General features: G+C 50.0%; 1 protein-coding gene across 32 annotated transcripts in view; it reads left to right on the forward strand.

Moving 5' to 3' along the window:
• Myo9b (myosin IXb) overlaps positions 1 to 16,396 on the forward strand; it is an 88,138-nt gene that overhangs the window by 45,434 nt on the left and 26,308 nt on the right. For 21 of the 32 annotated variants that reach the window (XR_379036.2, XM_006509566.2, XM_006509579.3 and 18 more), the window contains exons 4-14: positions 3,773 to 3,835; positions 4,925 to 5,024; positions 5,256 to 5,356; positions 5,855 to 5,984; positions 7,844 to 7,933; positions 9,871 to 9,987; positions 10,537 to 10,671; positions 12,699 to 12,820; positions 15,245 to 15,386; positions 15,618 to 15,822; positions 16,304 to 16,385. Coding sequence is in view for 28 of the 32 variants with exons in the window: in XM_006509566.2 (XP_006509629.1) it covers positions 3,773 to 3,835; positions 4,925 to 5,024; positions 5,256 to 5,356; positions 5,855 to 5,984; positions 7,844 to 7,933; positions 9,871 to 9,987; positions 10,537 to 10,671; positions 12,699 to 12,820; positions 15,245 to 15,386; positions 15,618 to 15,822; positions 16,304 to 16,385 (1,287 nt within the window). In the remaining 4 variants the exon portion in view is untranslated. 32 annotated transcript variants of the gene reach the window in all.

Below are 16,396 nucleotides of genomic sequence, written 5' to 3' on the forward strand. Positions count from 1 at the left end.
TGTCTGAGTGGAGCCCTTGCCTAGAATATAAAAAAGAAATCACCAAAGACTGGGGAAAGAGAGCTGGGCAGCTGTGTTCCAGCAAGTGGAAGCCTGGGTCCACACAGCTGGCCTGTTTCTGCTGAGGCGGGGGAACCACCTACCCCTGGACACAAAGAGAAAGGCAGACATTGATACAAGAGTCTGACCCTAGGGATCTGATTTTAGGAGAGGGGCCAAAGCTAAATGGCTGAGGCTAGAGAAGAAAGTGTTTGTATGACCCAGCACTCAAGAGGCAGAGGCTCTTAAACTCTAAGTCTCTTCAGCTCCTTCTAAGAGAATCAAAGAGTCCAAGCAGTGCCTTCAGAACCTGCCCTGCACTCTGAGTTTCCCCACAGGCCTGCAGGCTTAATGGCACTGTCCTACAGAGACAGGCAGATCTCCCAAGAATTCAGGGCCAGCCTGGTCTACACAGCCAGGAACACACAGAGTGAGACCGTGTCTCACAACAACACAAGACAAATAAAATTAAAAACCAGGCTCAGGTAGAGAGGTCTACATATCAGTGGGTGTGGAGAGAGCTGATTAGGACCTTTCTTTCCCATAGTGTTCTGTAGTGGCCTCAGCTCCTCATCTGTCATTGGGAACTGCTGCACCCACCCTCGTGTGTGGGAGGATTCCCTGAAAATGCCTAAGATGGTGCCTGGAACATCACAGGTCCCCAGGGAACGCTCACTGTTACTCCTGCGGCCCAAGCATCCAAGCTGTTCTGGGTTCCCCAAGTCATCAAGCAGCACAGCTGGAAGGTGCATGCATGCCTGTGGTTGGAGGGACATGCCCCACTCAGAGCTAAAGATATCCTGTAGAGGACCTGAGAGGTCCTGGGGGATGGTTAAGGTACTAAAATACTGTGTGGTGTGAGCACCAGGGTTTGAATCCCCAGGACACGCATGAAGGCTGAGCACTGAAGCGTGGCAGCTGCCTGTCATCCCAGTGCTCATGAGGCTGAGAGGAGGGGTCCCCAGAGCAAGCCAGCCAACTAGACAGGCCAAATGGGTGAGCTCAGTGAGACCCTGCCTAAGTGTATATGGTGGCCAGAGCCATGATTCAGCGGGTAAGGTAGAAACGGATCCAGAAAGACTTGAGGCTTCCACATGCACAGACACCCACATACACACATGTAACCACCCCCGCCATGTCCCCGAAAGACTATGTGCTATACGTGGAAGAGTATGTACATGATACTCTGCGATGCCTATGTACTCTGGATTCCATCCCCACTTCTCACCACAGACTGTCAATGAAGTGGAGAAGCGTGCAGATCAGTCACTGGAAAGCAAGGCAAGACATCAGCAGAGAAACACCAGCTGCTCCTTCAGAGGGCCTTCGAGAACTGGTTCTCAGTGCCCACATGGCAGCTCACAACCATCTGTAACTGTAGTACCAAGGGACCTGACACTCTCTGCTGGCCTCTTTGGTCACCTACATGCACAAACATATATATCACATGAATACACAAACACAGAAGATTCAAAATAAAAAAGAAATATTAAAGTGAATACTTGGAAAATTTCAAAATAGTTGTAGTTGGAAATGTTTAGTGATGAGGGGACCCGAGCTGCACCAGTGTCAAGCCTGGGCTTTGAGGACACTGTAGTCCCTTTTGCTCCCCTGCCTCATGGGTGCCCTGAACTGAACTGGGAGGAAACGTAGCTCTATAAGGCAAATGGTATGGATGCAGCCAGGGACCTGTGTGTGTCAGATGCCCCTACTCTTCAGCAGAAGGGAAAGCGGGGGCAGCCAAGGCCATGGTTCAGTGGGTAAAGCATTGGCCTCCCCAACCTGACAACCAGAGTTCCATAGCCACAAACCCATATGAAAAGCCATTTGTGGTGTTTATCTGTCGTCCCCACACTCCTACAAAGAGAGATAGGATTCAGAGAAGACAGAATCAGCCAGAAGCTGCAAGCTAGAGAGCCCATACTATGCAGAGCCACAAACAGGTGCATGCAATTCCAGTTAGCTGTCCTTGTCACCTGACTGCCAAGAGTCAATCTGTGAGGAAAGCTGTGATTGACAGATAGCCTGGATCAGACTGGCCCTGGGCTGTCTGAGGGCTTGTCTTGATCTCCTCTCTAAGTTGCCATTGGTCAGAGTGTTTTTATCCCAGCAGTCTAGGACAGATATTCTGCCTCAACAAGGTAGAGGAGACGAGGCACTCCCAGCCACCCCGACGCATGCTCTGGCACACGTGTCACTCTGACACTGTAGATGGACACATAATTCATCAAGAGGGAATGGGTGCAGGACAGCCATGGAGTGCCTGCCCAGTGAGTGCGAGGACTGCCTTGTGCTTTCTGTACAGCAGCACAGAGCTCAGTAATCAGACCAACAACCTAGTGAGAAAATAGGAAAGACAGAAACACAAGGCACAGGGCCATGCCTGGTCTACAGCCTGGTCTACAGAGTGAGCTCCAGGACAGCCAAGGACACACGGAGAAACCTTGCTTGACTTAAAAGAAACCAGGGTCAGGAGTGCAGCACAGCATCCTTAATGTGTGAAGCCAGATCCGTCACCAGAAAAAGAAACAAGTCAAACTTTACATTCCGCTTTTAAAATTTGTTGAGTGTGTGTATGCACACACATACTTATGTGCAGGTGGTCAGGGGACAGCCTTCTGGAGTTGATTTCCTACTTCTACTCTATGGATCCCAAGCACCAAACTGAGGGTCAGACATGGCAGCCACTGCCTTTACATGCTGAGTTACGGCATGAGCCCAAGTGGTACCTTAAATATGAGCTGTCTGTTGTCATCCTGTTGGGGAGCCGCCAGGGCATGAAAATCACCACTGAGTTTACACTGAAGTAGCAGATGCCTGAAACACCCGACCAGCTTCCTGAGGTCCTTGCTGGCCTCCTCCCTTAACATTTGGGTCCCTTCACCTGCACGGGCTACTCTGCCTGTCAGGTTTCTGTGCACCGTGCTCAACCCTTCTGCCCAGGTCATAGTGATCAACTGATTTCCTGGTTCTTAGTTTGAAGCCAGAGCAGTGGTGATCTTCAGGGCATTTATAGGTAGCTATTTATTTACATGGTACCAAAGGGTGTTAATGTGCGACAGGCAGCACCATGGTCCCATTTTCTAGGCCAGCGCAGAGATATGGGTGGGGAATGTGGCTCCATTAGTAGAGAGGCCACCTAGTGCTTGTTAAAGCATAGGGCCATGGGTTCCACCCTGAGCAGTACAGAAACCCTGCATGGTGCATGCCTGTTAGCCTAGCACACAGAACAAATAGTTGATGAGAAGCAGGAGCTCGAGACCAACCTCAGCTACACAATGAAACTCACATACCAGAAGAAGATGGATCTCAGCTCAGCAGAGTATGGATAGCTGTGTGGAGAGCTGGATCCCATGCCTCATCCTAACACTCAGAAGATTCAGGGAAGGGATCAGGCATCTCCTCTACACTGCAAGTTAGAGACCAGCCTGGGCTATATGAGAGCCTGGATGAAATGAAGGAAGAAAGAACAACCGTACAGTATCCAAATCAAGGTCTTGGCTTAGACATAAAGAATGGCCACAGAATCCTACAGTAAGGATCTCAGGGAGTGAAGCCCTGCCTAGAATTGCCCAGTGAGGGCTAGAAGAGTGGCACAGTGCTAACAGTGTTTCCTTGAAATTTATGGTTCTTGATTGCATCATCAACTCTGGTTGAAACAAAATGTTTAGTGTTAAAGAAATATCAACACTAAAATGTAATATCTTTTTTCCCTCTTTTTCTTTTATGACAGAGCTGTTGTGGAAAAATACCTTCTTGAAAAGTCTCGCCTGGTTTCCCAGGAGAAGGATGAGCGGTAGGGCATGATTCATTTCTTCTTTTTTAATATGTATGGGTGTTTTGCCTGAGTGTCTGTAAGTACACTGCCTGTGTGCCTGGTAACCTGGGAGGTCAGAAGAGGGCAGTAGGACCCCTGGAAGAAGAGTTACAGGGGATTGTTAACCAGCATGTGGATCCTGGGAACTAACGTGGGTCCTCTGTAAGAATGGCCAACTCTCTAGCACTTGGGATATGGTATTTGGCACAATACAGTCCTACTCAAGCTCACAGGGTGAAGTAAGTGTTCCGGGCCCCTTAGGGGAAGCCGTGGTTGGAGTCTAAACTTACCCTCTCCTTCCGTTCCACACACTTGCTGCCATGGGCTCCAACCTTTCGCCCATTACAGCCCACCCTGAGAATTGATGCCCCAGGCTATTTAGTGCCATCTGGAACTATATCCTGGTAATACCTCAGAGCTGGCACAACTGCACAGTCTGTGAGCCAGCACTTAGATGCTGAGGCAGGAGGATCTATTAGTTCCAGGCCAGGCTGGGCTAGAGGGTAAGGCCCTGTCTCCCAGCAGCAAACTGGTGTCAACTAGTCAGTGAGACTTCTGCCCTAGCTCCGCTCACCCGAGAAGTTCCCACTTTCTAACAATACTTAAAACTTTGATATTTCTTATTAAGACAGGGTCTCTCTGTATAGCCATGGTCTCCTCCAACTCACTCTGTAGACCAGGCTAGCCTCAAACTCACAGAGATTCTCCTGCCTCTGCCTCCAGAGTGCTTGGTGTTTTAGGTGTGCACCATCACATTGACCAATACTATTTTTTGTAATTATATTTTTATATCTGTTTATTTCAGTGTGTGTGTGTGTGTGTGTGTGTGTGTGTGTGTGTGTGTGTGTGTGTGTGTGTGTACATACATGTGTGGTTAAAGGATAACTTCAGGGAGTCAGTTCCCTCTTTCTACCAAATGTGTCCCAATGATTGAACATGGGGGTCCTCTGACTTGGCAACTGGTGGCTTCACCAGCTGAGCCATACCCCCCACACTATAACCTTTTGATGTACCCTTTCCTTTGCTGTGGGCCTGGCTGGGCACTGACTCTCTGCTGGTCACCTACAGGAACTACCATGTGTTTTATTATCTGCTGCTGGGTGTCAGTGAGGAGGAGCGCCTGGAATTTCAGCTGAAGCAGCCTCAAGACTATTTCTACCTCAACCAGGTAAACAGCTACAGCCATGGCGCCACCACTGTACCCAAGGCTGTCTGCCACAGGGAGGTCAGAGGCTGCCAGCCTGGCCATGCTGGGCCCCAGCCCAGCCCTGAGCACACACACACAAAGGCAGCCATTCATTCCCAGCCCTGGCCTCCTCCTGTCCATCCTGACTCTCCCTGCTCTCTGCCCTCCCAGCAGGAAGTGCCAAAGTGCCCACGCCTTTATTTTATTTTTCAGCATAACTTGAATATTGAAGATGGAGAAGACCTCAAACATGACTTTGAAAGGCTTCAGCAGGCCATGGAGATGGTGGGCTTCCTGCCTGCCACCAAGAAGCAGTAAGTGGGCTGCTGAGCCACCTGGTGACAACCAGTTCCTCTGGAAATCAGACAGGCAGCCCCATAGAGAGTAGGCGGGATCCCATGTAGAACACAGGTGAGGGCTGCAGCCATGAGCTGGGGGGCAGCTGTTCAGACCAATTGAAGATCTGCACAGCTGCCATCCTTATACTAGAGAGATTTCGGGCATGAAGGTTGTATGTTCAAGGTCAGCCTTTGCTGCATAGTGAAGCCTAATCTTAAAGAAATAAAGGCAAAAGAGAGATGCTTGGAAGTTCAACACCAGTCTGATCTCTATACTGAGTTCAAAACGAGCCAAAGCTAAACAAAACCCTATCTATTAGCAAACACAAGCAAAAAAGTTTAAGTTTGCATCAGTGCTTGACAGTGGGACTCAGGAGTGGGTACAGGAGTGTGAAGTGGAGAGCACCCTTAGCCAGGCTCTGCAGCAGAAACAAGTACAGATGATGCAGACTGCAGTAACCTCTCCTGTCCCAGGATCTTCTCTGTCCTCTCAGCCATCCTGTACCTTGGCAATGTCACCTACAAGAAGAGAGCCACAGGCCGAGATGAAGGCCTGGAGGTCGGTCCTCCAGAGGTGTTGGACACCCTCTCCCAGCTCTTAAAGGTACCTCCTGTCTCCACCATTCTTTCTTGCCCTTGTTTCTTGGCTGCAAAATGAGGCAGCCTGCCTAGCCCAAGACAGTGGCAGCCTCTCAGTACAGGGGACAAGTGGGGGACTTCTGTCTACTGCATACTTCCTCCTGTCATCTCTGAGCTGTCCCTCTCTTGCTGCTGTCTGTGTATGTCTGGCTACATGCACTGTGTAATAGGAGAGGTGCTGGGTTCCACTCTTCCAGCGGGTGGAGCTCAGTCCTTAGCACCCTCACATCCACTGTGACTGCAGCTCCAGGACATGGGAAGCCACTGCCCTCCAGGCCCCCTTCATTCCCATGAGCATAGCCACACACACAAAATTAAATGTAAAGAAATGAAACCATAGTTTGCAAGGCTGAGGCTGTAACTGGTGACAGAGGGCTTGTCTAGTGTACAAAACGCTCTGTTGCATCCTAGCACCACATAAATCTGATGTGCTGACACACACTTGTCATCCTGGCACTCGCAGGGAGATAAGTTCAGGCTCAGCCAGGGCTCTGTGAGACCCTGTCCCCAAAAAACATAAATTGGGGACTGGAGATGCTCAAAAGGGACATGGGTTTGATTCCCGGCACCCATATGGCACCTCACAACCAATTCCAGGAACCTGACACCCTCTTCCGGCAATCTCAGGCATCAGGTATGCATGTGGTACATATACAGGCATTTAGGCAAAATACCCATGTACACAATTTTTTAACAATTAAATTTAAAACACATACTTTGGGTTTAGGTATGATGTCACAGGCCTTTCATCCTGGCCACCAAGAGGCTGAGGCTGAGGCAGGAGGTTCTAAGTTCAAAGCCTACCTAGGCCCCTCAGCAAAAACCCTCAGTGACTCAAAATGAGTATGACAGGCTGGTGATGTGGCAGTGACAGATCCTGTGTCCCTCTCACTGTACCAAAGTCATAAGCCTGAATGTGCAAATACAGCTAGGTCCTGGTGTGAAGTGTGAAGTCATGTTCCCATTCCATGTGCAGTCAGTCTCTGCTAGTTCTCACCTGGGGAAGCTTAGTCATCCAAGTGGGCGCACTCCTGACACCTATTGACTGGAGGTTGAAGTGCTGCTCAGAGCCTTCAGTTCAAAGCATGACTGGGCCAAGGGTTTCCTTTTTGATGGTGGTGGTGGTGGTGGTGGTGGTGGTGGTGGTGGTGGTGGTGGTGGTGGTGGTGGTGGTGGTTTGTTTTGGTTTTTGTTGTTGTTGTTGTTTTTAATACTGCTGGTGACAGAAATGCCGGGCCTGGAGCCAGGCAGATGAATCTTAAATCTTGTGCTGCTGAACCAGCAAGGATTATAGCTCACCTTTCTGGTTGGTTGGTTGGTTGGTTGGTTGGTTGGTTGGTTGGTTGGTTGGTTGGTTGGTTGGTTGGTTTACATAGTCTCACTCTAGCTGGCCCAGCACTCAGAGATCTGCCTGTCTCACCTACTGAGTTCAGGGATTACAGGCATGCACCACCACAAATGGTCTTGTGGGGGTTTTGCCTTTAATTTAATTTTAGTTTATCTTAATTTTAATGTTACTGACCTGCTTATTCTTGAGACAGGTTCTTACTATGTAGCTTTGGCTTGCCTGGATCTCACTGTGTAGACCAGGGTGGTGTTGAACTTACAGAGATCCACCTGCCTCTGCACCCCCAGTTCTGGAATTTAGAGAAAGCCACCACAGTTTGGGAACTGGTTGTTTGGTTTTGTTTCTTAAGAATGTTTCCACTTTGTATTTATGCATATAGTGGGCAGGAGTGTCCCAGGGTTTGCTGTTCATCCTGCCTCCCCTAGTTCTCTGAAGTGCCTCACCTTCCCGCCCTTCTTTCCCAACTCTGGAAATAGGTAAAGCGGGAGACCCTGGTGGAGGTCTTAACCAAGAGAAAAACAGTTACAGTCAATGACAAACTCATCCTGCCTTACAGCCTCAGTGAGGTAAGTATGAGCCCAGGCCGGGGCTGCAGCCCTGCCGAACCAGAGCCACATGCTCAGCTCCTACCAAGCCACAAAGCAGAGGCAGTCAAACAATCCCTTCTTCTGCACACACACCAGAGAGCTTGAGATATGAGTTGGGTACAGTATGAGGTTAGCAGTAATGCCTCAGAAAATACTAGAAATAACAACAGCAGTGTACCAGTCACAGGGGCATGGCCTCATGACTTAGAATAGAGATGGCTACTATAATTCACTTTTTCATTTACAGGAAATCTTTTTCAGGTTATGTTAACTGCCAGCAGCTACTCTGTTTTTTGTTTGGTTGGTTGGTTGGTTGGTTTGTTGGTTTTGTTTGTTGTTTTTAAATTGGTTAGAGACAATTTTTACTCCGTAGCACAGGCAGGTCTTAAACTTGGAACAACCTTCAGGATGACCAGAGCATGCCACTGTGCCACACCACCCAGGCTGTCACTAGATACCATTACTCTTCCTTGATCTCGGGCACTGCAGTCCAGGGCAGTGGTTGAAGACTGAGTAACTAGTAGGCAGACAGCAATTAACCCCTGGATCCCTTGGATAACCAGATGAGGCCTGACCCAGGTGAGGTGCAGAATCTCAGGATACATCAAGGCTGCATCACAAGTGCTCAGAGTTTTTAGAAGTAGAGTTGTTAATTTCTGGCATTTCTGATATAGGTAGCTCCAGGTATCTGAAAGTGTCCATAAGTGGGGAGGCAGGAATGGAATCTGAGGCATTCCTGTGTTTCCAAATGCTCAGTGGCCATGCTGCTCCAGCATGCTTTGAAACAAACCTGCCCTCCACAATTTGGTTTTGTAAATAAAGTTTAATTGACATCACCATAGTCATCATTTACATTCTGTTCAGTGCTGCTTCTGGCTGCAGCTGCAGTGCTTAATAGCTATGACAGAGCCCTTCAGGCCCCAAAAGTTGAGAGCATGAACCACTTGCCTTGTCGGGGAAAGGTTACTGACCCCTGTGCTTGAGGTGGCCTTTCTGTGACTCTCAGCCCATAGATCTCTGTTCCATCCTCTCCATTTGCTGTTGTGTTCTCTTCCTGGTACATTTCTGTTAGCTCTTGACATGTCCAGAGCAATGTGGCTTGCAAATTGAATTTGGATGGCACCAGGAAAGGACCTGATAGCAGGGTGTGGGAAGCTCCCTATAGGGACCCAGCCCAGTGGAATCAGCTTACATTTCCAGAAGGCACCATGGATGGTGAGCTTTTGTGGGCCAAGATACCTCTTGACATGACTTGACCTCTCTGCAGTGCACCCAATCCCTGTGTGGCTCAGGTGTCCCCCAGAGAGGCTGTGTGAGTGAGTGTCCCCAGCAGAGGCAGCATTCTGTGTGGTAATATTGCCATGACATCCAGAAAAATCAAAACCAGAGGGACATATCTGGCAGTTGGAGGCTGATGTCTGCATCCATGGGGAGGACGGAATAGACACTCCTACAGGGGGTGTACTGAGAAACACTTCCTTGGCTGTTCTGCAGCCATGTAGGTAACATGCCATGCAGTGTACCTGTACTGTGCTGGAGTCCCAGGCTCTGAGCCTCCACAGCTGCTGTGTCCTGGGGCCAGTGTAGGATTAAGCAGACTTCAGCAGGAGGAAGGTGAAAAACCTGGTTGAAGGGTGGGGATGGCACAGTCATAACACAGCTATACATGAGGCCCCAGATTCAGAGCCTTATAACACCTGTGACAAGCCAGCTGTGCTGATCTGCAATCCCAGCCTATGAGGGGGTAGAGGCAATAGGATCAGTTGCTTAATTATCCTTGGCTACATGGCAAGTTCGAGGCCAGCCTGGGCTACATGAGACTTTGTCTATGAAAATAAGACAAAACTAGGTCCTAACTCTCAGCACTATAGCCTGCTGAGGTCCCCCACCCCAGGTAAGACACCCTCTGTTCACAGGCCATAACTGCACGAGACTCCATGGCCAAGTCCCTATACAGTGCCCTATTTGACTGGATTGTGCTAAGGATCAACCACGCCCTCCTCAACAAGAAGGACATGGAAGAGGCTGTTTCCGTGAGTGGCCAGGCCCTGAGCTGGGCAAGAATAAACCCTGTTCTTGGGACAAGCCGTGGAGGCTAGGAACCTATGGGATCTCTGCAAATACCAGGGCTGGCAGAGGATTCTTATCCTCTACAGCAGCAGGTTTCAACCTGTGGGTCTTAGATCAGATATTTACATTACATTTCCTAACAGTAGCAAAAATTACAGTTATGCAGTAGCAGTGCAGTAATGGTTTATGGTTGGGTCATCAGACATGAAGAACTGTAATACAGGGTCACAGCATTAGGAAGGGTGAGAGCCCTATTCTACAGGAACCCAGGCATCTTCACTAGGTGTCTGGAAGTGTGATAGGCTAGGCTGGCACCAAGCCCTAGGTCCCCCTCCCCCCACAACATATTGGATATGTGCAGGCCCGGTTCCATCAAGAAGTAGTGAAGGAACCATTTGTAAAAAACAGCGGGTACCAAGCTGGTCAGGACAACACATCCCCACTTGTGCAGCACCTCTCCGGAGGGCTAATCTTCCCAGGAGGTCCTGGCTATAACCACACCTGTCTCCCAGTGCTTGTCCATTGGCGTCCTGGACATCTTTGGATTTGAGGACTTCGAAAGGAATAGCTTTGAGCAGTTTTGCATCAACTATGCCAATGAGCAGTTGCAGTACTACTTCACCCAGCACATCTTCAAGCTGGAGCAGGTAAGAGTGGACATCTATTCCCCACCCCAGCCCAGGGTGATCCCTGAAAGTCAGTGGTGTCCCTTAGTATCAGCAGGCCAGGGCCTGGGTACAGCAGGTTCCCCAGACTCCAACACTACGTCCTTGAACTCGGTGCCATGCTCAGCTACCTTCAGCAAGGCAGCAGTGCACACATTCTGTCACATAATTTGTGTGACTCTACAGGTGGTCAGATCATGTCCCCTGTGTTCTTCCTTTGCCATGTTAGCCTTTCTGAGGAGGCAGGACCCACAGGCCTGGGAAGCAGCTACATGCACTTTCTGCAGCCATATCTGGCTCCTCTGAGGCTCTGTACACACCTACACTATAACCTCCTCACCCCTCAGACACTAGACTTTCCTGCTTTCTGTCTTTATATATTTGTTGACACTCCAGCCCTTGGTCAGTGGAGTTATACAGTGTTCGTTCACCTCTGCACTGCTGGGTGGTCTGACTTAGGAGACTGGCCACCATTTTCATCCCTACTCAAGTGTCAGCATCCCATTCCTGTGTAAGGCTGAATAATATTCCAGCGCATGGCTGGGCCATGTTGAATTCATGCAGTCACCCACAGATTTTATATTTTGGCTTGTAAACACACATGTACAAGTCTGGAGTCACACCCAAGGGGAGAGAGAATTGCTGGAGCCCACCACGGCTTTCTAAACTGTCTGAAAGACCATCCTTCTGTCCACAGTTTATAGGGTACCATCTCTCCATTGCTCACGTAGCCTGAGGGGATCAGCAGGGCTAGACCTGGCTTTTCCTCTGACATCATACACACTGGCACACTAGCCCTAGCATCTTTCTGCATTGCAGCAAAAGTTGAGAACCCAGACAGACGCCAGCTTACTTGCTCAAATGGAGAAAGTTTCTCCTTGCCTGCTTTTGAGACTGGGTCTCATGCAACCCAGGCTGGCTTTAATCTCACCATTAGTGAAGATGGCCATGAACTCCTGATTCTCCTGCGTCAGTCTTCTCTGAGTGCTGGGTGACAGGTGTGCACCACTCTTAAGTTATGCCACTGGGACAAGAGTGAGCAGAGCCAGCTCTAAAGTGTGCACTTTGCTGGTGTCAGTGATGGCTGACTTACATGTCCTGTCTTCCCGCCCATCTCTCTGTTCTTTGTTGTATGCCATCTTTCCTTCCTGTGACTCGTGGGGGAAACAGAGCCTGAGAATGTTAGAAAGTTTACTTACTTTATTGGGTTGGAGGCTGTTAGGTCCCTGCTTCAGCAGGTGAGGTTCAAGCTAGAAAGCATGTGGCATGAGAAACCATAACAGAGCTGGGATGGCAGGAACACTTGTCGCCTGGCTCTGAGGAGGCCAGGTGGGCAGGAATTTATCCTTGGGTATGTAGTGAGCTCGAGACCAGGCTGGGCTACATAAAAAAGCCACAGCACTGTGCATTGCTCAGCACATGTGAACAGGTGTGCTTACTTGGACGTGTGTTCCCTTCCACAGGGTCAGCACTTATCCAGGGATTGTGAACAGTCCAATGAGCTTTTTAGGTTTTCAATTTGTATGTGTATGTACATACATACACACAAGCCCACGAGTGGAAGCTAGAGGACAGCTTGCCCCATTAGTTCTCTCTTTTTACCATGTGGGTCCAGGGGATCGAGTTGAGGTCATCAGGCTTGACAGCAAGTCCCTTTAACTGTAGAGCCGTCTTGTTGGCTGCCAATCAACTTTAAATGGAAACACCTCTTTCCACACATTATATCCATAGTGGAAATGTTTAGACTTGTTATTCTCATGATTCCATCAGCAATAGAGCAGCCATCATTTACACTGCAGTAGGAGTTAAAGTAGATGATAGGAGAACTGTAGGCGTGGCTCAAGAGTAGAGCCCCTACCTGGAATCCCCAGTGAGGGAATGGGGGTGTCTCAGTGGTGGTGCCCCTGCTGAACTTGTGCAAGGCCCTCAGTTCAACCACATTGTATGCAGGGAACCTCTTTCCAAATCCAAGGCAGTGAGTACCCTCCTTAACCTTCCTCACCTTGCAGGAGGAGTACCAGGGTGAGGGCATCTCGTGGCACAACATTGACTACACCGACAACGTGGGCTGTATCCACCTCATCAGCAAGAAGCCCACTGGCCTCTTCTACCTGCTGGACGAGGAGAGCAAGTGAGCGTCCCTGCCCTATCTGTTCTGCCACATGCCAGTGTCGGGACAAGTCAGGTTCCCTGAGCTGCTCAGCTTTTCGAACTCATCACTTCTGCCTAGGGCTTTTCCAGCATGCTCTGTAAACAGCAGGTACATGGCTAACCTGTGCTGACTGCCTGTGCTAGCTGAGCACATCTTCACGGGATGCTCAGCACAAGCAGCTCACCATGTCCGGAGCAGGACTAGGGCTGGACAGAGACAGCAGTGTGTGCCTTGGAGAAAGGGAGGGAGGCATCTCAGTCACCCAGTTGCCCTTGCAGAAGTCAGGTGGCTTTGACTTGGTTGCTATGGCTGTGATGACAAGTCTTTTCCCTCTCATGGTCCTGGACACTGGTATACTCCAAATCAAGAGACTGTCAGAGACTGTCAGAGCCTTAGTATCCCACTCTATGACAGGTTCCTCTGAAAACAACAAGAGAGACCAGAGGAACTTCCCTGTCCATGGTGCTATCCCCATGATGAGGCAGGAGGCTGCTTACCATACAAAGGCCAAGTAGAGAGGCGCCAGGCAGTGGTGGCACATGCCTTTAATCCCAGCACTTTGGAGGCAAAGGCAGGTGGATTTCTGAGTTTAAGGCCAGCCTGGTCTACAGAGTGAGTTCCAGGACAGCCAGGGCTACACAGAGAAACCCTGTCTTGAAAAACCAAGAAAAGAGAGGGGGTGGGGGAGCAGGCAGGTGAAGCTCCTGCCTGCTGTGGCCAAAGCCCTAGGTTCCATCCCTAGCACCACATAATGTACCTGTCCTTCTAGTACCTGAGAGATGGAGACAGGAGGATCTGGAATCCAAGGTCATTCTTGGGTACATCTTACATCAAGGCCAGCCTGGGCCACATAAGACCTTGTCTCAAAAACAGGAACCAAGAGAAGGTGTAGAGTCCCAGAATCCCCTGCAGCTTTTTATCCTCAGCATCCTGACTTCTCCCACAAGACCCAACTCCTGAGAGTCCTAGCACCCTGCTGCAGACCCTGTACCTTAGGCCACATCTCCACCCAGAGAAGCAGAGCTCAGACAGGAGAAAAGGGGCCAGACTTAACCAGCAGCTGCACAAGCTCCGCTCTGTCTGCAGCACCTGAGAAAAACAGCTAGGAGCAGGTGCTGTGGCTACCTGCTACAGGCATTGTGATAGGGCAGTCACGAGTCAGGCTCGGTGCATTTATCAGGTGTGGTGTATTGTTGGGCAGCAGGGGCAGCAGGTGTCCACTGCATGCAGAAGTTCAAAACCTCTTTGTTGACCTGTTTCTCTCCTTCAGTCACGTGCTTCCTGAGACTCAGATCATCAAGCTTAGCCACGATTACACTCACTTGCTGAGCCTTCTCACTGGCTCTGACTTGAATTTCCTGAAACAGCCATGTTAACATTTATCACTGCAACCTTTTCTTTTTTCTTTTCTGTTTGTGTATATGTATGCATGTGTGTGTGCGCGCGCATGCATGCGGCAAAGGCAGTGAGGGCCCAACTCCCAGCCTGAGTGGTTGTATCTCCCCTACCAGACAGACCTCCTTCCTCACCCAGCTATGGAGCCCCAAGTATCTGCCACACATCTGGCACTGCCTGTGTTTATAGTGAGGCTGGGGCCAACAATGTGTGCCAAAAGCCAGGGCAGTGTTTCCCTCCCTGGGGGCAAAATAGCCAGGTACAAGGAACCTCTTGCTTGCTCCATCTGCCTCCCTCCAGGGGCAGAACAGAGCCTGGCTTCACCTGTTAGACCATATTCATGCTCCCTGTGGGGAGCAGGAACCTGATGCCATAGCTCCAGGGCACTTGTCCAGGTACACATGGATCTAAAGCTAGAGGTTCCAGTGTGGAATCTGAGATGCTGCATGAAAGAGTGATAGAAGCTGGGGGCTGGAGAGATGGCTCAGTGGTTAAGAGCACTGACTACTCTTCTGAAGGTCCTGAGTTCAAATCCCAGCAACCACATGGTGGCTCACAACCATCCGTAACAAGATCTGGCACCCACTTCTGGATTGTCTGAAGACAGCTACAGTGTACTTACATATAATAAATAAATGAATCTTTAAAAAAAAAAAAAGATTGAGAGAAGCCAGCAAATCTGGTCAACAGTGTAGGGGAAAGCAAAGACAGCCTATCAGGGTAAACAAGGGGCAAGGAGGCCCAACACTTTGTTAACCCTGTAGTCCCACATTTGCCACATGGATGAGAAGCTTACAGTTGGCCAGCTCAGTAGCTCAGGCAGTTAACAGTGACTGCCAGGAAGCCTGAAGATCTGAGTTCAATTCCCAGGGTCCACGTGGTAGATGGAGAAAACCAACTCTTGCAGGCTGTCTGACCTCCACACATGCCAGAAGTATGTGAGAGTGTGTGTGTGAGGGGGCAGGGGCTCTTAGCTGAGTGTGTCTGTGTGTCCACTCCTATCCACAGCTTCCCACATGCCACAAGCCACACTTTGCTGGCCAAGTTCAAGCAGCAGCATGAGGACAATAAGTACTTCCTGGGCACACCAGTCCTGGAGCCCGCCTTCATCATCCAGCACTTCGCGGGCAGAGTGAAATACCAGATCAAGGTAGGCTCTGCCCAGTTCCCACACTATTATAGTGCCCACACTATTCTCTGACCTTTTGCTGTTACTCAGTTGGAACAACATGTTCTGGGGTGCTTGCAATCATCCCAAACCTGAATACGAGCCAGGACTACAGAGTGTTACTGAGACCCATCTGGGCACAACCCTGTCAGCCCTTTACTCCTGGGGCATCTATGAGCTCTGAGGGGTGACCAACTACTTCCACCTCACCAGGACTTCCGGGAGAAGAACATGGACTACATGCGGCCTGACATCGTGGCACTGCTAAGGGGCAGTGACAGCTCCTATGTGCGCCAGCTCATTGGCATGGACCCGGTAGCTGTGTTCCGCTGGGCTGTACTACGAGCAGCCATCAGGGCCATGGCTGTGCTGCGGGAGGCTGGGCGCCTGCGTGCAGAGAGAGCGGAGAAGGCAGCAGGTAGGGACTGAAAGAGCTGCCCTCCCTGGTGCCAACCCTGGAAACAAACAACATGGTTGACAGACAGTTGCAGCTCATTCTAAAGCTGCTTGGGAGGCAGAGTCAGCACAATCATGACTTTGGGGCCAGATTGAAAAGTTAGTGAGAATCTGTTTCCAAGACTAAAGAGGGCTGAGGTGCAGCTCAGCAAGTAGTGCCCCTGCCCAAAATTCCCCAGTGAAGAACTGGAGGCATGACTCGGGTGGAGACACTGCCTAGGATTCCCCCAGTGGAGGCTCAAGGGCAAGGCATAGGGGTAGAGTCCCCCAATGAGGGGCTGGGGCTTGATTGGCATAGAGTGCATGCATAGCATGTAAAAGGTCTTGAGTTCAGTTCCAGTTTTCTCAAAAGAAGAAAAGAATTGACTGCTTATTCCACAGAAGTAACAGGCTTGGTGTTGTGGGAGACCTTGCCAAACAGTGTATGCTCACTCTGTCCCCAGCAGGTATAAGTAGCCCTGCCACTCGAAGTCACATGGAAGAGCTACCAAGAGGAGCCAGTACCCCTTCAGAAAAACTGTACCGGTGAGCGAGAC

This window comes from Mus musculus, chromosome 8 (assembly GCF_000001635.26).
Source record: "Mus musculus strain C57BL/6J chromosome 8, GRCm38.p6 C57BL/6J".
NCBI classification, from domain to species: Eukaryota; Metazoa; Chordata; class Mammalia; order Rodentia; family Muridae; genus Mus; species Mus musculus.